The sequence below is a fragment of the Gymnoscopelus microlampas genome (assembly GCF_963454915.1).
Source record: "Gymnoscopelus microlampas genome assembly, chromosome: 21".
Lineage (NCBI taxonomy): Eukaryota > Metazoa > Chordata > Actinopteri > Myctophiformes > Myctophidae > Gymnoscopelus > Gymnoscopelus microlampas.
This window is the reverse complement of record NC_139958.1, coordinates 19,131,569-19,155,352: the sequence shown is the minus strand read 5'-3', so window position 1 is coordinate 19,155,352 and position 23,784 is coordinate 19,131,569. Positions and strand designations below refer to the sequence as shown.

At 40.7% G+C, this 23,784-nt stretch overlaps 1 protein-coding gene across 1 annotated transcript in view; it reads right to left on the bottom strand.

Moving 5' to 3' along the window:
- astn2 (astrotactin 2) overlaps positions 1 to 23,784 on the bottom strand; it is a gene marked incomplete at both ends in the record, with an annotated part of 637,213 nt that overhangs the window by 390,535 nt on the left and 222,894 nt on the right. The window contains 2 exons of the mRNA XM_084047140.1: positions 5,719 to 5,865; positions 12,752 to 12,859. Of these exons, the coding sequence (XP_083903266.1) occupies positions 5,719 to 5,865; positions 12,752 to 12,859 (255 nt within the window). The remainder of the gene's footprint in view (positions 1 to 5,718; positions 5,866 to 12,751; positions 12,860 to 23,784) is intronic.

Sequence of the window (23,784 nt, the reverse complement as noted above, 5' to 3'; positions counted from 1 at the left end):
CGCGAGCTGGCTTATCATTATGCCCTCCCATTCCCAGACCAATCGTTACACTCCAATCGCTAAACAGATTATCACTAATTGATGCCAAAGACTATTTACTCCAAAGGGAGCGTCGAGAAGATTGGGTTTCTGCTCTCTTCAAGGATATAGATTTTAACAACTCCTAGTAGTCTGTGCTGAGAGGAGAGAGAATTTGTATGAGCATAGTTTGTGTGTATAGGTGAATTTCTAGGTATATAGCAGGGGTGGGCAACTTTGATGATGGAGAGGGCCACTATATTTCCATACTCACTCCAGAGGGCCACATTGCATATATGCTGTATACTGTCACACAAAAGTAGCAAAAATAGCAGATCTGCAAGCTCAAAACGCGTCGCGCTGCGACGCGTTTTGAGCTTGTAGATCTGCTATTTTTGCTATTTTTGAATTGGAATCGTGATATTTGTTTTGGAATCCTGAAAAGTTACATTTTTTTTTTTTATTCATTTAATTATACATTACATTACATTACAGTCATTACATTACATTACAGTCATTTAGCAGACGCTTTTATCCAAAGTGACTTACAATAAGTGCATTCAACATAGGTAGGGAACAAAACTACTAATCACCAGAAGTCTAACGTGCATTTCCTGCAAAAACAAGCAACCAAGAGTATACCTAGCGCTAAGGTAAAAGTGCAATATATCAGCTACCTACTTTCTTAAACAGATGAGACAAAACAGCAAAATCAAATGAGCACGAGCTCATTTTAATTATACTTATGTTAACTTTATGAACTTAAATGCAAATACATTGGACATAAAAAAAGACGCTATAATTTTAATACTAGTCATTAAGCTAAGCTTAAGCTAATATAGACTGTAAGTAGTTAAAGCGTGTCATGTTTGCATTGTAACAGCTGAAATCAATAATATATCAGTATTCCGATATTAACCTGTGGGCCGCATTACGTCAAGGTGGGGGCCGCCAGTTACCCATGTATGGTATATAGGAATGAATTATGAATTAGAAACACATTTTGGCAGATTCGGTTGGGCTCCAAAGCTAAAGGAACGGTAAAGTTATTCTGCATTGACATAAAAAAATAAAAAATAAAATAAAATACTGGTACACTTGTAGATTTATAGGTGGAGACCCATCGAGGAAGTCCTGACATATTGCATTTGCATCTCTTTTGCTTCAATGTGTTTTTTTTGTTACTATTCCTGTTCTTTCCTCATGGTGCTCTATGCTCGACTTTTCTCATCCCAGCGATCCCTCTGATCTCATCTATCTGTCTAGGTCACCACATCTCTGTGGAAGGAGGACTTTGGAAGTGACAATCAGCAGGCCAGAATGCTGAATTAATTCCAGCCTACGCTTCCCTCCCAGTCTCTGCAATAGGGCTCTCTGTGCATAACTATAGTCCTCATGTGTCTCCGAAAGGTGGCATAGCCTGTGTGTGCCCGTTTCCTCTGCTGGTTCAGTTTCCCAAAGCAGATTTGAACTGGAAACATATACAGTACGACTACCCTCATGTGTTTCTGTTTCAAATCGGCTGCTGAGCCAATCAAACAAAGCTTGAGGGAAACTGAACCAGAACCGGAGACAGGTATGCCACCTTCTGGAGCCCCATGACTACGGTTATGAACAGAGCCTATTCCTTGCCGTGACCAGTGTTGCCAGTTGTACGATAATTATCGTATTTGTACGATTATTTTACCCTCTGTACGATGTACGATCAATAATTCCAAAAATGCCCAAATGTACGAAAATATCACATATCACATCGCAGATATCACAAAAAAAGTGTGTGAATTTACTAAATTCCCCGGCTGTTGATTCACGATCCGATTTGGCTTTTCAAAATAAGTCAGGAAAGCAGGAAATCTGACCACAACACTGGTCGCGTCTTTCCAGTCCAGTTTCAGGCTTTTATTTGTGTAGGTCCAGAAAGTTCCCTGCTTCCACGCAGCATACAGTATGTGATGCGTTTTTGTCACGTAGGAGTCTCAAACAAGCTGGTTGTTTCTTACACTAAATATTTTTAGGTAAAATGACATATTTACACGTGTGATTTATTTCTTCTTTTTTGGCTGTGTACGATAGTTTTCTTTCAAATACGATAATTACGGTACAATAATTCAATATTTCCCATCTGGCAACACTGGCCGTTGATATTTACTATGTACTGATATTTGGACAGTCAGCCTCAGAGAACACTGCTACCCCCATTTTGGGGTCCTTGACATGAAAAAGTTTGAGCACCACTGACATAGCAACATACGTTATTTATTTTATTTTATTTTACAGCTAGAGTGGTGGCACAGGTTTATTTAAAGAACATCTTACATCCTCCAACCAGAGGAAGCTCTTCTCCACCTTCTCATCATCCCTCCACCCCTCAAACAGTTCCCCCGCCCCTCATCCCTTCTCTGCTGAAGCTTTCATCACCTTCTTTGATAAGGAGGTTGATGATATCAGGAGCTCTCTCTCTCCCAGCCTCCAACTAATCGGCCGATTAATTCACCTAGTCTTGCGTAGGGCAGACAATCAGAGATCTCCGCTTACTGATATGTCAGGGGAAATCTAAAGTCAATATATGGGCTAGAACAGCAACGCTGCTAACAAACCACTGCTAATGTCCGCCGCTTTGAAAACAAATCACGTTTCAATATGAAGGACCGCCCCAAAGTCTTTGCATTGGTTCCTGTGGTGCAGTCATGTTTATTTAAATTTTGAATTATTCCCACCCAGTTTTAGCCCATTCATTGGATTTGAATGTTAGACATAAGTAAGCAGAGATTAAATTGTGAACATAAATTGGGGAAAACTGGATTTTAGCTTTTAAATTCACATCTGCCAAAACATACTTTCGTAATCTTGTGCCACAGGGAAAATATACAGTTTAACTAAAATTACTAAACTAAAACAAAGTTCTAAATGAGAGAAAAGAGAAAACCTTAGAGTTAAATAAGTACACCATAGAAAATGGATCTTGCAATTTATAGTATCCCTTTGTCATTGGAAAATTGAATCCCCAAAGGAATAAACATCTCTGTCTAATCGCCTTACATCTTTGATCTTAGAGCAGTGTTTTATTGTATATAATCTCCTATATCCACTCAGCGCCAGACAAGTACCACGACATCACATTCACGTCTGTCACGACTCACGAGCGTAGTGGGCTTATAGTATTTGCTGAGTGTCTGACACTGTTGTGCATACTGTATATGCATAATGCCCCCGTGTGTGTGTGTGTGTGTGTGTGTGTGTGTGTGTGTGTGTGTGTGTGTGTGTGTGTGTGTGTGTGTGTGTGTGTGTGTGTGTGTGTGTGTGGGGGTGTGTGTGTGTGTGTGGTATTATTTTGGCATGCAGAGTGGGCAAACAATGGTAATGTAAAACATAATTCTGAAAACTGTAACTTTAGGCTTCTCCTTCAATGTAATAGATAGACCACATGCTGTGTGTGTGTGTAGTATTATTTTGGCATGCAGAGTGGGCAATGGTAATGTAAAACATAATTCTGAAAACTGTAACTTTAGGCTTCTTCTTCAATATAATAGCTTAGGTCAGCCAATCGCATGGCTCCTAACCTGGCAACCAACTAGCACCAGTTGGTTATCAGCAAGACACCATCTGGTATATATACACCTTGAAACATGTTGGTTGCCATCAGTGGCGGCCTTTCCTATGTTTCACCCGTTTCAATTGAAACGGGCCCCCAACCTCAGGGCCCCCCCCCCCCCAAAAAAAAAAAAAAACATTTTTTTTTTTTTTTTTTTTTTAATTATTTTTTTACTCGCATCCCAGTCCGGGGCCCGCCTGTGGCTGGCCGACGTCCAAGAATTTCATACAAGAAGATGATGTAGATCTGATTGAATCAGGGCTCAGCTCAAGTGAATCATGTGAGTGAGTTGTTTTAGCTGTTTGTCCATGGTGGAAGTGCAGATAGCCTAATTAATTTAGTTCGAAAATGCATCATTATGGATTGTGGAAGCAAATCAACTTCAGTCCACACATTTTTTTTTTTTTTGGGGGGGGTGCATATGGGGCCCCCATATGAGCTCTTGAAACGGGCCCCCAGATCATTAAGGCCGCCCCTGGTTGCCATTTGCTGACCACTTTGCATCTGTTTAGCTCACACACTCATTCAGGAGGTCTAGTAGCATGTCTAGTTTAAGGTGCTAAATGATACCCAGATGTACCCAGAAAATATAGAGCACAGGGTTCTTACTATTTGCAAGAAGTTCCATACTCCGCTCCACCCCCAGTGGGAGAAATGTGACGTGTAGCTTAAATGTGAAGGTTCTCCGGTGTTTGGTATGATAAAACATTGTGAGATATTGGTATAAATGATGTCAAGAAGCAAAAATTGCAGTTATTATCTTGGTTGTACAGAATATACAGAAAGTACATTTTGGTTGCCATTGCCAGTAGGACTTTTTACAGAGTGTACAAAATATGTACTGATCCTCAATTCACCCTATACACTGTGGGTAAGTAGTGTGTGTGTGTGTGTGTGTGTGTGTGTGTGTGTGTGTGTGTGTGTGTGTGTGTGCGTGCGTGCGTGCGTGCGTGCGTGCGTGCGTGCGTGCGTGCGTGCGTGCGTGCGTGCGTGCGTGCGTGCGTGCGTGCGTGCGTGCCAAGACGTGGACAGGCCCCAGTGGCAGAAGCACTGTTCGGCTGATGTGTGGATGCATAGCTTTAGCGGATAAGATGATCATTAATTAAGTTATCCACGTTCCTCATAATCTCTCCACTCCATATTTTTTTTTATCTTTCTCTCTCCCTGAATCTGTCCAATCCCCCTCTCCTCTCCCCTCCCTCCCTGTGAGGGTTAAGCCGTGGTGGTACCTCTTGGTATCCTGCCAAGTTATTTTCCATGAGCACACCTTGCATACTGGCAACGCTATTTTAAAATAGGCCAACGATGAAGCAAATCTCTGGGTGCTTAGTATCCTTGAATACCCCAAATCACCAACTTACAGTCAGTTACAGTCAGTGTTGTGCAAGTTACTTTAAATTAGTTACTAGATACTGCTTTCAAAAAGTAACTTAGTTACTTTACTAGTTGCTGCATTATAAAAGTAACTAGTACGTTACTAGATACTTTTGCATTACTTTTATTTATTTATGCAGCTTCAATATCGATGTATACATTTTCATGTTGCTGCGGCACAAGACGACAACTCTCAACTTTCATTGTAGCTCACTATGATGAAAACTAGTAGATATAGGAATCATGTCTTCAACAGCAACATTGAAACCAGTCTTTTTCGTTCAGCCTGGCTTTAGACGGGAGCAGACGGCTCAACATGATCAGGAATTTGACTGTGTGTAGCAAAGCACAGCAATACTGTTTACAGTTTGCGTTTGCAGGCATTTTACTGACACCCCAAATCATACAGGGTTTAGAATGAGGACAAAGCAAGCCCTAGAATATGTGGGCATTCAAATATCGCCATAACGTCTTAAAATAAATAAATGATCAAAACAAAACAGGTAAAACAGATGAAGGTGTACACTTAACTCTGAGTGTGTGCAAATGGAACCAATTATGGTTCCATTTTGTTTCATTTGTACACTCTGAGTAAATAAAATAAAATAAATCAATCTGGAATTTAAAGTGCAGAGGTTGACCTGTCCTTTTTTTTTTTTTTTTTTTTTTTCACACATAATTTCTTAACTTTAATTGAATATTCAGGGACATTTTACTGAATGCTTTGCACTTACCATCAGCAACAAAGTGCTCCGGCACATGGAGGGTGACTTTGACGGTGAGGGGGCAGGCGTTCTGGGTAGCATAGACAATGGCAAGGACACACGTGCTGATGGTGATCAACGTCAAGGTGGCCTTGTTCAGGGGACTGTGTGGGTGGCCTGCAGGGAGGGAAAAAACACCCAGTCACATGTCAAGCAAGGATATGGTTCACGACACATGATCGAATGACTGGATTTTATCATGTATGACGACAAAATGGCAGACCCCTCCCTCTCTCTTTCTCTCTTTCTCTCTCTCACACACACGCACACACACACCAACTAAATAACATTTTTATTTCGTTTTAGTCATAGTCTTTCCAATAAAATTCCATATAGTTTTAGTCATATTTTAGTCATCTGAAATGTTTTAGTTTTTGTCTAGTTTTAGTCGACTAAATATCATAAGATTATAGTCGACTAAATCTACAGTTAATTTAGTCGACTAAAATGTATTTTGGCGGTGCCTTGATGGCGTCGCAATGGCTGATTTTACACTTGGTTGCATGCTGAAAATAGCCGATCTACAAGCCCACAACGCATCGCAGCTTGTAGATCTGCTATTTTCAGAGTGTAATACCCGAGCCCAACCAAAAATAAAATGACTCGTCTTTTAATAGGCGTACTACTGGATGTCTTCTCCACTAGTCCCTCCCCAACATTTTTGTGTAGTTTTTATTTGTTGACGAAATTGTCAATATATTTAGTCTTAGTTTGAGTCATCATAGCTTAGTTTTTATTTTGTTTTTATGTAGTTTTCGTCAGTGAAAAAAGGTAGTCGACGAACATTTTCCGTCGTAGTTTTAGTCGACGAAATCAACACTGACACACGCGCACACGCGCACACACACACACACACACGCACACGCACACGCACACGCACACGCACACGCACACGCACACATTTCAACTAAACTATAAGACCACCTTCAGCACAAGTCAACCTCCAAACCAAACCTTTAAGCTTTGTGGGGGGGAGTTGGCTCCTCTCCTGATTTACTTTCAGCACAAGACAATAAAAGATGAGTTGGAAGGACCAAGCCCTCCTTCCAGCGGCCTAGAATCTTACGTCAACGTGATGTACGATCCTATCGCCGGCGACAGGGTTATAGATTGGTTGTTTTGGTTGCCCTTTGGCTCTCTCCGGGCTCCCGTTTCCCAAGCCCAGGATGAAGGCAGTGAAATGAGCTGCTTATCTTCTTTCTCTAGCTGCATTTATCATGAGGAAGAGGCAGGTCTGATAGCGAGATTACTACTAGAACGAGCTGGGAAAATGCATGGAAAAAGGCACAGCCTTGGTGTGGTGTGAAGGTTTTCCTACTGTAAATAGCTTTCACTGTTTATACGTTCGTGGAGGGGGGAGAAAAGTATTTTCATTCTGCAGCAAATTAGTCACTGTCTAAAGTAAAAGTGAAATGACTTTATAGTATAAAATATGCTCACATGTACGCAGCATCCAGGGTTGCCAGATCTGCTTATTATGATTTCCCCGCAAGATTTTATTTGAAAATAGCAGATCTACAAGCTCACAACGCGTCGCATTGTGAGCTTGTAGATCTGCTATTTTCAAATACAGTAGCTGATGTATATGTTAAAGTGCTCATGTGGCCCATAGTCGCTTCTTTTGGGCTGGTTTTCCTAGACCTGGTTCCTTGTTTCTCTCACAGAATCTGGCAACGCTGACAGCATCAGCAGTCAAATCCCAACCGTCATTTACACTAACATTCGCTAGCTTCTGGGAACAAGGTAGATGAGGAGGTTTGTGAATGACTATCCTATCTACTGTAAAGGTCAGGTTGTGGCTGGTGGTGTCTGTGTGTCTGTAGCCGCAGCGCAGATACGCCCATATATGGACTGGAAATGACGCAAAACAAAATAAGCCCGGCAACGATGGGCAGGCTAATAACCTACCTAACACCTACTATGAAACTCTTAAACTCTAATTTTTTTCTCTTCAAAGGATTGTCCAATTAATCTAAAATTGCACATTTAAAATAGGAAGATGGAAGATGATGCGTAGCCTGCGAGCTAGTTCAGACAGACGTTCGTCTTTAAATGTCTCGATGAATTGCATACACAGGACCTTAATGGAATGGGTGTTAAAGATGTATATCTGTCTGTGAATACAGTGTGAATATTATATTTGTTCTTAGCGTTCCGGCTCTGCTATGCATTACTCCCTGCTCAGCACATTAGAAGACAACCATTTAAGAGCAGGGAGTAATGCATAGGAGAGCCAGAACGCCAAGAACAAATATAATATTCACACTTGTATTTACATTTTATAAATAAAATGCTCTCAAGCTATTAATGTTCTCAATCTATTCGTGAGTTATCTGCCTGAATTAGCATTTATGGCAAGTCTGCACTGAGTTTTGACACGTGCTTCCACGGATGTCTTCAGGTAGTTGCAGGGTGCACTCCACGCATCAACTATTATGGGCGGCAGTGGTTAGGAGGTAGAGTGGCCGCTTGGGAATCGGTTCCCGGTTCGATCCTGGGCTTCCCCCGGTGTTACTGTCGAAGTGTCCTTGAGCAAGACACTGAACCCCTAACTGCGATGAGCAGGTTGGTGCCTTGCGCGGTTTCCTCCGCCATCGGTGTGTGAAGTGTGCGAATGGGTGAATGTAATGCACAATGTGTATGGACTAGCTACAGATGATAAGGAGACACCGCTGATTGGTCACTGCTGTCACTCTTGTCAGTCTATCTACGAATTTTGAGGAGTGAATTCAGCAGTTTCATTTTTCTTTCATTTTTCAAATGGTAGGGAGTAGGGACTGGAGGGACAATTCAATGCTACTTTCACATCTACAACAACCCCTCCTACAATGTGTTTCATAACGTCTCGGTAATGTTATCTAATTCTGCCAGCAGGTTTAATGAATAACCTAGGTAAACATATCTTAGTCCCCGTTTTAATTAGTGTGCGGTATATTTCTATTCATAGACTGGAGAGTTTATCCAAAGCAATTTGCAATGTGCTTTACCCTGGCACCCACACAGGCACGCACACGCACACACGCACACACACACACACACACACACACACACACACACAGGAGCCGACCTGCTCGGTCGGGAGCAGTTAGTTAGTGCTCAAGGACACTTGACTTCGACACAATGCCAAGAGGAACTAAGTTATTGAACCGGGGAACCTTGGCCCAGACGGCCGCTCCACCCCCCGTATGAGCCGCTCTGTATACTGCACTCTCGGCATGCTGTGTGTGTACTGCAGTGGTGGCAGTGGCTCAAACCTTTTCGTGCCAAGGACCCCCAAAATGATATGTGTTTGGCCGGGGAGCCCCATCTGAAAATGTTTTGTGTCAGGGACTCCCAGGAGAGAAGATTTATGTTAAAAATCTTCAAAACTATTGAACATTTTTCAATATTTTTCAAAATAATACAAAAAATAGCAGATGTACAAGCTCGATGAGATCTGCTATTTTTGAAAAATCAAGAACATTTGTGCAAATCTTTGAATATATATATATTTTAAAGCAAACATTTGTAACTCAAATCTTTGCTTCTGGGGGTCCCTGGAACAAAATATTTTGTGATGGGGGTCTGCGGCAAATACATATACATGACATGAACAAGTTTGAAAACCACTGACAAGTTTTGTTTTTTCAAGTTTTTTCAAAAAACTGTTTTTAGAACTGATATAGAAGAAATTTTGTAGAATCGGAACCTCCGGCCTTAATGGGTTAAATACTTTAAATACTGGGGACCCCTGGAACCCCCTCAAGGACCCCTGGGGGTTTTGAGAACCAATGGTGTACTGTGTACACGGTGGTTGGTTTTTGAGTGTAGACATGTAGGCTACGGGTGTGCAAGAGTGCTTGGATGCTGTCAAACTGGACATTATACAGTGGTGTAAGGAAAAGTCAACAAGATAAAGAGAGAACGCAAGGTAGAAAGATGAGAATCAGCAGACAGGACTGATCACAGAGGACACGCGGTGATACAGGACGACCCCAAGAGCGTTTAAACTTAAAATATAGCAAGAAATGGGGAAATAAATGTGCAGAGGAAATGGTTTTAGGCAACTGACATTTGAATATTTGCAGAAATTATTCTAAAACCACATTACCATAGTACAAAGTAAACTCCCTGTTTCACAACTGCAGAGCCCTCTGAAACTATTGCAAACATTGAGTGTAGTTACTTGGTTTTCAAACAGCAAATGACAGAATATAGGCCATTTGGCAGAATTAAGATGAAGCATTATAATCATAATTAAGTATCAAAAGGACAAAACTCTCACAGACAAATGGGACATCTCCCCCAAATGTCTGAAAAATACAATGTCATTCTGATGGGAAAATAGCATGTTGTGCATAGCAATACTGCCAAATCAAACTAGCCTAAATCCCATCAGTGTTTGCACGTGTGATTACACTTGTAAGCAGGCCTTCAATTACGGCAAAAGCCCACTGAGTGGACAATTACGGAGCCCCTGAAGCAACATTAGTACAGTAGGTAGTTTTTTTTAGGGGTAGGTTTATTTTTGAAAAGCTGTTGGTTTATATTTTGTGGGTTGGAAAATAACATATTACGCGTTGGTTTATTTTTTTTCCAGGGTTGGGTTTATTTTTAACTCATTCACTGCCAGAATTATTTCTGGCCGTGTTTGAACACTGCCATATTTTTCATTGAAAAAAAAAAGTACTCAGGAGCCGAGATACAGAATTTTTAAGTTTTAAGTTAACAAGGAAGTGGATGGGAGTCTATATCTTCGAAAAATCATATCTCCTTGGTCTTTGGGTCAAAAAAAAAAAAAAAAATCTAAAAAATAAAATAAAAAATAAAAAATATTTTTTATTTTTTATTTTTTTTTAAAAGTCGTTTTAGTCGTTCTTGGCAGGCATGGCTTATGGACAGAAGTCGTTTTAGTCGTTCTAGGCAGTATATGAGTTAAGGGTGCAGGGGGAAAAATTGTGAATATTTTTTTCTATGTGGGTGAAAGAATCTTTTTTAGGTAGCAGAAATGTTTTAAAAAAGTTAAAAACCTACCCCTAGAAAAAAACGACCTTGCATACATTCAATACACAGTGAAGGGAAGAACCGCATGCACTTTAACAAAATAAAGACGTATAAGAATTGTCCAGTGGGCAACGTTAAAATTATATAGTATCAAAGAAATGTGTTATGTTCACCTCTATGGCTCTTTTTTTTTATCTCCCTTAGTCCATCTCCCCGAAGGAAGACCAATCATTTTACAGTCGGCCTTAACCTTGACATAGTTGTCACACTCATGCCATGCTACATCTTTCACAGTTGCGTGGCCACAGGGAGCAGCTAATGCATGCCAACAGTGTCCTTTTAAAAGGAATTCACTGTAAGACTATTACACTGTCAGCTCTCTCTTTCTCTCTCTCAGAGAGAGAGAAAGAGAGAGAGAGAGAGAGAGAGAGAGAGAGAGAGAGAGAGAGAGAGAGAGAGAGAGAGAGAGAAAATCCAAGGTATTCACAAATACGTTGGACACAAACACATCATACGTTTGTACAGATGTACGATGTGGTTTTGTCATTGTGTCCGAGTAAGTATACTGTACACGTGACTGTTCATTCAAACACAAACAAACTGTATGGATGCACTAATGAACACCGACAAGCACATGCACACACTGACACGTCACACATACACACACACACACACACACACACACACACACATGCACGTGCAAAGAGGAAGTGCACTCACTATCACATATCACTTTGTCATGTGGCAGGGCCAAATCATGTTTCCCATTACGGTTATTATTTGACTGGGCTTTACTTATCACCATGCAGCTCCCATTTACATCAGCTCATATATCTGCTCAGAGAGTCACTGAGCTGTGCCGCGGTACCGCACTTAAAACCACACCGGGGATGTGCACAGATCCTTCCTGCTTCCAGCTAGATGCTGACAAATCAGGACATATTTGGTCTCCAGTGGTGGAGCTAGTGGGTTACTCTCATTTTTTTTACTTTGCAATACCGCAATATGCAAGTAGTAGGCCTGTATTGCGAATTTTACTTGAGTAAATGTACAAAAGGTTATCTATTAATCCATTAAGACCTGGAACGCATCTGTGTCGTTTTTAGATTTGAGATAAAAAAGCATTATTTTACACTTTGGCTATTCAAAAATAGCAGATATACAAGCTCATAGCGCGGCACCGAGTGCCGCGCTATGAGCTTGTAGATCTGCTATTTTTGAAATATGGTGAAAATGTGTGCAAATCTTTGAATATATATATTTTTAAAGCGAACATTTTTAACTCAAATCTTTGCTTCTGGAACAACATATTTTGAGATGGGGGTCCGCAGGCAAATACATATCATTTTGGGGGTCCTTGACATGAAAAAGTTTGAGCACCACTGATATAGAAACGTACGTTTCTCAAAATACTGTTGGGATTTAGGAGGCTTCAGGTCTTAATGGGTTAATTCAATAAACTAAAGCTGTCAGATAACTGTAGCGGAGTTTACTCAAGTAAAGTAAAAGTACCTCAACGTTGTACTTACGTAATGGCACTTGAGTAAATGTACTTAAGTTACTTTCCACCACTGCTGATCTCATTTCTCCCAGCAACTGCAGATCCCTCTCCCATAGTCCCCTCAGAAGTTGCTTGGTTGTTTTTCAATATCCCCCTACTGTCAAAACAGTGAGTTTAGCCTAGGACTGTATTTTTCAAAGTGATTTTTTTTGTCTGCTTTGAGGCCAATTTAGTTTGTGTTTTTCCCTTACAGCGCTCTCAGGGTTCAGCCACAGGTGAACTGGCAGGGGTCTCCTTTTGTTTTGACTCGACACCAGGTTGCTCCAGGGCAAATTTAATTGAATTTCACAGTATGGATAGGATGATATTTAAAGTTTCTGTCTTCTCTATTTTTTTACTGTATATGTGTTGTTTCCCCTCTGCTTCCCTTGCATTACTGACAAAGTGTGCAGTGAGCAAAGTGGGACACCTCTGCGAAAAAATAAATACCCACATCCATCCGTCTGCATTTCCTCTCACCTTTGCTGCGTCTGCGCCCCCGGTGCTGCTCTGTGTAGAACTTCATCTGGTTGTCGTCATCGGGCTCTGACCCTGAATCGCCTTGCCGCCCGAAAACGCCCCCGGACACTGCCACAGAGAGACAAGAAGAACACATTTAAGGTGTGAATACAAAAAAAAGAGTATGTTGGTGTTACGGTACAAATCTTTAACTATTTAACTGCCAGAGTAATAGTGTAATAGTGTTACGCTACTGCCAACGAAAAGGAGCGATTTTATCAACCTTTGAAAAATCATGGAATATTTTCTGTGAATGCTCTCCGCACGGTGATCCCCTCATTACACACAGAGGGGTCTCGTAGAATGTGGGAAAATAAATTATCCGATAGAGGTAATCCGTTCCATAGTTGTGGCAAGTTGAAAATAGTGTTGCCAAAAATACAATAGAAAAATAAAAAGTACACATGAGCCGAGATAGAGCATTTTTAAGTAATAAGTTAACCAGGGAGTGAATGGAGCAGTACATCTTCGGATCTCGTTATCTCTGGTTCTGTGTTTCTCAAAACTCATCCAAACTCGTCGTTGGCAGACTGAGCCATAGCAGAATTTGACTAATTAATTTGTCCATGGCAGTTAATGAGTTAAAGTAATGAGTCCTTCAAAGCAGTAATGTAAAGAAATGAACACGTTATGCACGGTGGAGAAACCATTTCACTTCACAAGGATCTGTGAAAATTGAGGAAGACATGGCCCGACCATCTTCAATTGATTCTTAAAGAAACCCAAGATATCCTGTAGCCTCACCGACATCAGATCCAGTCCAGTAATCCATCCCAGCCCAGTTCAATTCGGTTCACTTCAGTCTAAAAACAACACAGAGTCCACTCTAGCTTAGTCCAACCCAGTTCAGTTCCATAAACTTGGTTCAGTTAACCCATTAAGACCTGGAACACGCATCTGCGTCACTTTTTGATTTGAGCTACAAAGCATTATTTTACACTTTGGCTATTTAAAAATAGCAGACATACAAGCTCATAGCGCGGCACCGAGTGCCGCGCTACGAGTTTGTAGATCTGCTATTTATGAAAAATCGTGAACATTTGTGCAAATCTTTCAATATGTATATTCTTTTAAAGCAAACATTTTTAACTCAAATCTTTGCTTCTGGGACAACATATTTTGAGATGGGGGTCCGCGGTCAAATACATATCGTTTTGAGGGTCCTTGACGTGAAAAAGTTTGAGAACCACTGATATAGAAATGAAAGAAATGCGTTAAGATAAATCCCACCCTAAAACACAGGCAGACTGAACGAAAACAGACAGACAGACAGGACCTGTTCTGTGAGATAGGCGCTAGACAAGACTCGGCGGGACAAGCCAGGCCAGGCCAGGACAGGACAGAAACAGGACAAAAGTTATTCGCCAGAGGCAGAAAAGGACAGAAACAGACAGAACAAAAGTAATGGTCTGGCTGCAGGGACGGCACAGGACAGAGCCAGGACAAAAAGTTTTGGACTTGCTGTAGGCCAGGACAGAAGTAATGGACTGATTGGGACAGGGCAGGACAGGCCAGAAGTAGACAGGACAAAAGTATTGGTCTGGCTGGAGGCATAGACAGAGTGGGAAACAAAGCAAGTACAGGGGAACAGACTGAGGACACAGATAAAGCTGGACAAGAAACATGGGCAGCAAAGCAAGCCTAAATAGACAGATACAGACAGAGAAAGAGACAAACTAGCTATCAGGCAGACTCGCATATTGGGGACAAATGGACAGGCAGACAGAACAACTGACAGACACGCAGTCAATGGGACAGACCGCACGCGCGCACACACACACACACACACACACACACACACACACACACACACACACACACACACACACACACACACACACACACACACACACACACACACACACACACACACACACACACACACACACACACAACCACGCGAGCGCAGTAATCAGACAAATCCCAAAGCAAGAGTCCACAAGTCCAGGTCTGCCACATTATTATTGCAATATACTGTATACAACTAAAAAGTTATGAATTATCCATTAATTTATGTGTATTTTGTGTGTGTGCTCATTTCTCAACACAAGGGCAAATTCTACACCCTAAGAATATATTTTAACCACTTTCAACCTGGTGTCCTTATTTCAGGCATTGCTTTACACATTGATAAGAGGGACTTGCTACAGTATAGAGGCTATTTTGCATGAATATAAATACAGGTCTACCTTGAGATTTGACTTGACTTTGCCTCTTGGTGTGCCTTGGGCACAAAAAGTTTGAAAACGACTGCTGTCGACAGAAAGGCAGACAGGGAGACACACAGTTAACAATAATTCATGAATCTAAAGCTCAAAAGATTCATTTTGACCTAGCTTTGTCCTTGTTTCACTTAGAACCTTTAAATGGCACTATATAGAGACGAAACACTTCCGTTTTACAAAAGTGCTGGGAAATATGTAACCAGGCATTAACCAGGCATTACAATGACTGTTCAAAGGCAGTGTGAATGTAACATTTCCCATGGAATTATGTGTGGAGGGCAAATTCATCCTAGCCCAGTATCTCTTAGCAACGTCATTGTAAGCCTTGACAAAACAGTCAGCAAAGGGGTGCTGTATGTTAAAATATTGAAATTCTCTACACTGTCAAGAGAATCCAAAGGCCTGAAATATTACAACTATCCACAGTAGAAGTTATATGGCTAGAAAACGGAATGATTTTTGCGCTGTCCAATATTCAAGAGAATCCAAAAGCCTGAAATATGACAACTATCCAAGTAATATGGCTAGAACATATAACGATTTTTACACTGTCCAATAACCCTGCTAAGTGGTAGGGTTAAATCGTGACATTTATATTCAACAAACATCAACACCCTTTTTGCATTCATACAGTGGCATCTTATCACATCTTAACAGCCACCACATTAACCTGTATACTAATATGCCAAATCATTCAGCAGAGCATATCTTATTTCAGTAAACATTGTTTTTTTTTTGCACACCACTTTCCATGAACTGTTGTGTTTTTATGAGCGGCTCAAATGTGCTTTTATTCAGTAGCTGTTGACCTTACACAAAGTGACAACTCTACATAGTATGTATAAACAAATGCCTTTTTTGTCAAACAACCCTTATTTTCCTTCTCATAAGCTTTCTATGCCTCTCCAAATGCAAACCAACATGAAAATACATTACAGTGTGTTTACTACTTTTTCTGCGTTTCGTAGGTTCCATTTGTAGATGCTTTCAGGAGCAGCGGTTTGCATCAATGCTGACGCACTCACCTCAAATCCTTCTTACTGTGCACTCTCTCCCTCTCATTCAGTTACATTACTTACACTCAGTTACAATACTCATTCAAACTCTAATGATACCTTGAGAAAACCACGCAACAATTTCAATATGGAAAAGCATTTGGCATGGCATTGTGCATTAGTCTCTCTGCACACAATGCCAGGACCACACAGTGCACATTATTTTAAGAAACAGAATGTAGAGGGAGGGAGAGAGAGAGAGAGAGAGAGAGAGAGAGAGAGAGAGAGAGAGAGAGAGAGAGAGAGAGAGAGAGAGAGAGAGAGAGAGAGAGGGAGAGCGAGAGAGCGCGAGCGCGAGCGCGAGAGAGAGTAAAGCTTTTACCCAACTCCGTGGCTTGGTTTTGATTAGGTTTGTGCAAAACAAAATTACCATAATGTGACAGAAGTTGATTGAGGCCCTTAGATGTCCAAATCTGTGAAATACCTGGCTGGCAGTCCAGTATTTGAACTTGGATTGAGTTTGGAGATTGTTTGCCTGATGTCCTGTGTGTGTGTGTGTGTGCGTGTGTGCGTGTGTGCGTGTGTGTGTGTGTGTGTGTGTGGCACACACTTCAAGGCATGTTATGAAGCGTTTGCACTTGAAAGGCAGCGTACTAAGCAGGGAGGACAGCTGACAGAGCGGACATCAGCTGCATGATGAAATGCAGTGGTTGAAGACAGCAGGCTGGCCATGGCGTGGCCAAACACGCACGCACGCGCACACACACACACACGGGCGCACACACAGGCGCAACGTACACACGCACACGAAAGAAATAGTACTAATGCTGAATACCAATTATTTGTATCATGCATGGGATGTAAATTTAACCCATTGAGACCTGAAGCCGATTCTACATGTCTCCTAAATCTCAACAGTTTTCTGAAAAACGTATGTTTCTATATCAGTGGTGCTCAATCTGTTTCATGTCAAGGACCCCCAAAATTATATGTATTTGGCCGCGGACCCCCATCAAAATATTTAGTTCCAGGGACCCCCAGAAGCAAAGATTTGAGTTGGAAATGTTCACTTTAAAAATATATGTATTCAAAGATTTGCACACATTTTCACGATTTTTCAAAAATAGCAGATCTACAAGCTCGTAGCGCGGCGATCGTAGCGCGGCACTCGGTGCCGCGCTATGAGCTTGTATATCTGCTATTTTTGAATAGCCAAAAGTGTAAAATAATGCTTTTTAGCTCAAATCTAAAAATGACCCAGTTCCAGGTCTTAATGGGTTAAATAAATAAATACATAAATGAATGCATTGATAATAATAATAGTAATGATTAGAATTTAAATAAATAAATACAAAATAAATACAAAATACATAAATGGTGTGTGCGCGCGTGTGCTCGCGCGCGTGTGTGTGTGTCCAATGCACCACTTCCCTGGGCATGTTCTAACATGATGCATAAATTCATAACCAATTTTACAGCACATTGCCTCTGCTCCACTCCAAATAGAGGCAGACTCCCAAGCCTGTTTAAGTGCACCAGACCAAAAGAACGACTCAAAACTTTTCAGCGTGCACTTTTTTCTCTCTCGCCACACACAGACAGAACTTTTAACTACGAGTCAAATCTTTATGGCCCAGACAAATCTCTCGCACAAGTTATGGGTTGTAATATTCATGAAGTCAATAAACGGGGGTATTTCATCAAGGATCGCTTGGCATTTGCCAAGAAATGATGACTGCAGTCTAGGGAGGGAGACGGGAAAAGAACACTTATTCCAAACCAATTTCTACTATTTATAGAGAGGATGTGAGTTTTCGGGGGCAAAAAGGGATTTTTCTAACCCATTAAGACCTGGAACGCATCTGTGTCACTTTAGATTTCTTTGGCTATTCAAAAATAGCAGATATACAGATTTTTATGTTTCCTCACAAATTAATGCCTATTATATACTTTGTGGTATGACAGTGTCTTGCAAAAGTACGTTTGCAGATCAGCTATTTTCATAGACTTTTGGAAACCTTTTGAAAAACGATGTGTCACCGGTAGGCGAATTTATGAACTGTCCACTGCCCTCCTCTGAGACACAGACCAAGTAGACAAACATGGTTCCATATTATAATGAGCATTAGCGAGGACCAATTATATAAAGATCTTCATTTTCGTCCATTAACCCATTTAGACCTGTTAACACCTACACGTTGTTCTGCCTTTCAAGCTGGAAACGCCTCAGTATCATTTAAGTCGTTGCTATATATCGTTGCTGTCGGGCAGAAACCTCTCATCTCCATATTCTAACTTTGTCTAACGTTTTTTTCGTAAATGAACGCTTGGTCATACTACAGCGTCACACAAAAGCATCAAAAGTAACAGATCAGCAAGCTGGAAACGTGTCGCTTTGCGCCACGTTTCGAGCTTGTGGATCGTGCTTGTAGATCTGCTGCTCGCTTTTGAATTTGAATCCTGAAAAGTAACCGTTTTGGACATATGAGGTTTCCACCCAACAGAGACGACATATAGCAATATAAAACATGTTTGTGGACGTTTTTCAAAAAACTTGATTTGCCAAAGAGATTTATCAGCAACACATGTGGGGTGCAGGGGGAAAGAGTGAGCTAATGTGTGTCCATATTTGACCATATTTACTCACAGTGGCTATTTCACTCTATGCATCATTACTCTCCTGAGGGCACAATGACAGATGTGTGCATTATAATAATAATAATGAATTGCATTTTTATGGCGCTTTTCTAAGTACTCAAACTTACTCAAAGCGCTCTTACAATGGTTCATTCGTTCATTCAGGGAGGGGACATTGGGAGGTGGAGCGGCGAACATTCGACGCCAGCGTCCCCACTTTTCCCACATTCACACACCAATGGTGGCAAGCTAGCGCCGACCGAATCATTGGAGGCAGTGTAGGGTTCAGTGTCTTGCCCAAGGACACTTCGACATGTGGACAGGAGGAGGAGCCGGGATTCGAACCGCCGACCCACGGATCATTGGCCGACCTGCTCTACCTCCTGATCACTGGATCACTAGACAAGCAACATCTTTGGGAAGTCAGTGACTCAGCGTCAGGCGCCATTGCTCCAAGATACACTATTGTATGATCTCATGCGCAGGATGTTCCAAATTCCAAAATCTAGTAAAGCAATATACACCATTTCATGCACACTGCGATCCATTTGCTTTCTCAGTACACCTAAATTGTATTCAAGCAAATACAGAAAAGAAAGTAATTTACAATTTTACTTTTACTTGTCTTTTCTTAATAGTTTACAAAGGAGATTGCACATACATCACATGTGGTCTGACATGTCTGTCTGCATCCATCCATCCAGCTTGTAGATCTGCCATTTTCAAATGATGTTTATACATTTGAAAACTCCAATGCAGTCATTCTGCATAATGACTACTTTCTACTTTTGGTATTTTAAATTTTGTAACCAATACTTTTGTACTTTACTTTATTTATTATTTTTTAACTGAAACAGAGTATTTCTACATCACAGTATTGATACTTTTACTTATATTATACAATATATCATATTTTTCCACCACTGTGACGAAGATCAACGTTTCACCCGACTTCCCTCCTCTGAACACGGCAATTGTGTGAAGCCGGAGTCACAGCGGATTATTCAAACCCCCCGGTCTCCACCGTGGTGGGCAAGAACGAGGGCCTTATCGATACTCTCTGTTTAAAATGTTTTAGTATGATTTACAAATAAATCTGTTGTTATGCTGCGTGTTGTTAAACCATTAACTCAATTCCTGCCAATCACGCATAAATGCGATCTATTAATTAGCGCACTTGGCCGCCAATCACGCATAAATGCGTTCTATTGAAAAATTAAAAAAAATTGAAAAAAAATTGAAAACATTCCCATCCACTTCCTTGTTAACTCAAAACTTAAAAATTCTGTATCTCGGCTCCTGAGTACTTTTTTAATTTCAATGAAAAATCTCTGGCAGACAACAGCAAAAAATCTGAAATAATTCTGGCAGTCATTCAGTTAAGACCTGGAACTGTGTCATTTTTAGATTTGAGCTAAAAAGCATTATTTTACACTTTGGGCTATTATATGCTCATAGCGCGGCACTCGGTGCCGCGCTATGAGCTTGTATATCTGCTATTTTTGAAAAATCGTGAAAATGTGTGCAAATCTTTGAATATATGTATTTTTAAAGTGAATATTTTTAACTCAAATCTTTGCTTCTGGGGGTCCCTGGAACCAAATATTTTGATGGGGGTCTGCAGCCAAATACATATAATTTTGGGGGTTCTTGGCATGAAAAAGATTGAGCACCACTGATATAGAAACATACGTTTTTCAGAAAACTGTTGAGATTTAGGAGGCTTCAGGTCTCAATGGGTTAAATAAGGACTCCGGGTTAGAGACAAACATGAACACATGTAGGCCTTCATGGCATAATACGTTTTTTGACATCCGGAAAAGGTTATAGATAGGATTAGTTTACATGGCATTTCGTTTCCAGTGGCATTTCACAGTTCAGAGCCACACTACATGTCGACAGGGGTGCATGTTTTCATGCTTTAATGGCAAGGTTGGAAAAGAGGAGCCTTCTCCTTCTTTAGCTTGCTCTCTCTCTCTCCCATGCCCCGCACACACACACACACACACACACACACACACACACACACACACACACACACACACACACACACACACACACACACACACACACACACACACACACACACACACACACACACAGGGGACATGTTCCAGTTTGATTTGCAAAATGAGCTCCAGAGGCTTTGAAACGACAGGAAAAATACCACTAGCGGCCAACAGATCAAACAAGTTAGAAAGTAGGGGGGGGGGGGGGAATGAGAAATAGAAATGCTGAGAAATTAATTTAGGTGTACGACTGTATATGGATGTGCAGAGCAGTGGTTCTCAAACTTTTTCATAGCAAGGACCCCCCAAATTGATATCTATACATTTGACCGCGGACCCCCCAACTGAAAAGGCTCTGTGCCAGGGACCCCCAGAAGAGCAGATTTATGTTAAAGGTAGGGTAAGTGATTTGCTTTGGTTACAATAAGTGTTAAATAGCTCTATATATTCTGATAGTACTCATTGCTATAGAGTGTTTGTTCAGTATTAGGAGTCTCCTTGTCTCTCCAGCTCTTTATTAAACAGAAAATGCATTTTCGTTTCAGTTTCAGTTTAATTTCCAATTTTATCCAACCAGGATAGAGAACTCAATCAGGATACAGATTAAACAAGTGAAATTGGAAGTGATGACACTAAGAAATGAGCAGGCAAAATTGGAACTGGAACACTATACAAATTAAGCTTAAAAATGGGTACTTTCTCCTGATTGGCTGAGATTTTGACACCTACCGGAAAATGTATTTTCTGTTTATTAAAGAGCTGGAGAGACAGGGAGACATCTGTTACTGAACAAACACTCTATAGCAATGATTACTATCACAATATAGTATTTTAACCTTTTAACAAAATACTTTTTGTTTTAACCAAAAAATATCACTTACCCTACCTTTAAAGAATCATCAAAATCATTCAAACAATTTGATATTTTTCAGATATTTTCAAAAATAGCAGATGAACAAGCTTGCAGCGCGGCACGAAGTGACGCGCTGCGAGCTTGCATATCTGCTATTTTTGAATACCAGTAGCCAACATATAAATGGATAAAGTGGTTAAAATGATTGTAACGCTATGTTAACTACTTTTGCTGGGGACCCCCAGGTACGAGGGCTGTTACATGACAAACGTGATTGAGGTCAAAAAATGAGATCGCTTGTGCCTAATGAGTGTGAAATCCAGGACTGTGTGAACTCATTTAGTAGCACACACACACGCACACACACGCACACACACAAACTTTACGCCTCATTTACAGTACAGTTAGTTGCATGCCGGTGTCAACGCACCAAAAATAGCCGGATCTAGAGACTCACAACAAGTTCGCAGAGTGCAGCATGTTGTGAACTTGTAGATTGGCTATTTTCATCGCATATGGCACGAAGCGCACAAACCAAGTATAAAACAGGCTTTAGAGGCCAAATAGAAGGCGTGTGAAGTCGAAGTCAATTCCGTGCCCGGCTTTCTCCATCTGCCTATAATTATCCATCTCTTTTTACCCTCTGTCGTTCTCTCGGTACATCTCCGCTTCTGTCTCTCTTCACTTGTGCCTCCTTCCACTCTGAAGGGCAGCCCAGTGTCCAAAAACCAAGCCTCCATAAAAGGCATCAACTCCCCAAAGCACTATAGGGCTAAACTCCAACTGTGTCAGCAGTAAAAGTTTTTCATTTACCGGGCGCGTAGCCTGCCTATCTCACTCTCTCCCAGTCCTCGCCATCCTGTAGGGAGTGTCTCACACGTTCCTTCTCTCACACCTTCTTTTTGATATCGCTTCCCCCTCCATCTGTTTTTCTCGCTGAAACACTGCATGCACTTCACAATAACTACAGAGGCGTTTCATATCAAAATCTTTAACCCGTTAAGACCGGGAACGCATCTGTGTGTCATTTTAAGATGTATTTGGCTATTCAAAAATGGCAGATATACAAGCTTAGTGCGGCACCGAGTGCCGCACAATGAGCTTGTAGATCTGCTATTTTCTTTTGGAAAAAAATTGAAAATGTGTGCAAATCTTTGAATATCTATTTTTTAAAGCAAACATTTGTAACTCAAATCTTTGCTTCTGGGGGTCCCTGGAACAAAATATTTTACAAATGTTTGCTTTAAAAAATACATATTTAAAGATTTGAACACATTTTCATGATTTTTCAAAAATGGCAGATCTACAAGGCAATTGATTCCATTCCATTCCATTCCTCCTTTTATTCTGCATTTATTTGTTTATTCCCTCTTTTTTCTTTTCACTTATTGACTTTAATTTTGTGATATCGATACCGCTTTTCATGTCAATGTATTGTATGAAAAATCCCTTGCATTTTCGGTCATTTAATAATTGGTTGATACGGGTATCTGTTTTGTTGGGTATTGAGTACTAGTGTCTGTGATGTCTTGTAGTTTGTTATAAGTTTGTATTAGTATCTTTGTCTTGAAAAATGTAATACAAATATTTGAATAATAATAATAGCAGATCTACAAGCTCATAGCGCGGCACTCGGTGCCGCGCTATGAGCTTGTATATCTGCTATTTTTGAATAGCCAGATAAATCTTAAAATGACACAGATGCGGTCCCGGGCTTGAATGGGTTAAAGGAAGCAATAACTCCAGCTACAGTATAATTGAAGATGAAATGATTTAAATATTCTAATTGCGGTCGACTTTCTTTCAATCAACGCCTTTAAATATGGAGCTTGGAGACGTGTTGTTGTCATTTTTCCACCTGTGAATGATGCATCGATAATGAGATCTAAAGAGTGATGAGAGAGCGGTGACGCTTGTTACCTTCAAGAATTCACCTCGAGGCTAATGGTTGTTTTTTTTTTGCAAAAAAATACATACACCCACCACCAACATAAATTCAAGTTCAACCTCTCATCTCATTAAGGGTCTCAGTGAATCAATATGCAAAGAGATGCAGCCGAGGAAGCTGCATAAAAGGTTGGATTCTTTATACTGACATTTTGTTCAAGTCAAGGCAAGTTTATTTGTATAGCCCGTTTCGAACAAGGCAATTCAAATTGCTTTACATAACATTAAGACTAAGAGTATTAATATAAGTCATAATAGACTATAATAATACATTAAAATTAAACGAAAAATAAGAGAAGGCATACTGCAATAAAATGCAAAATACCTT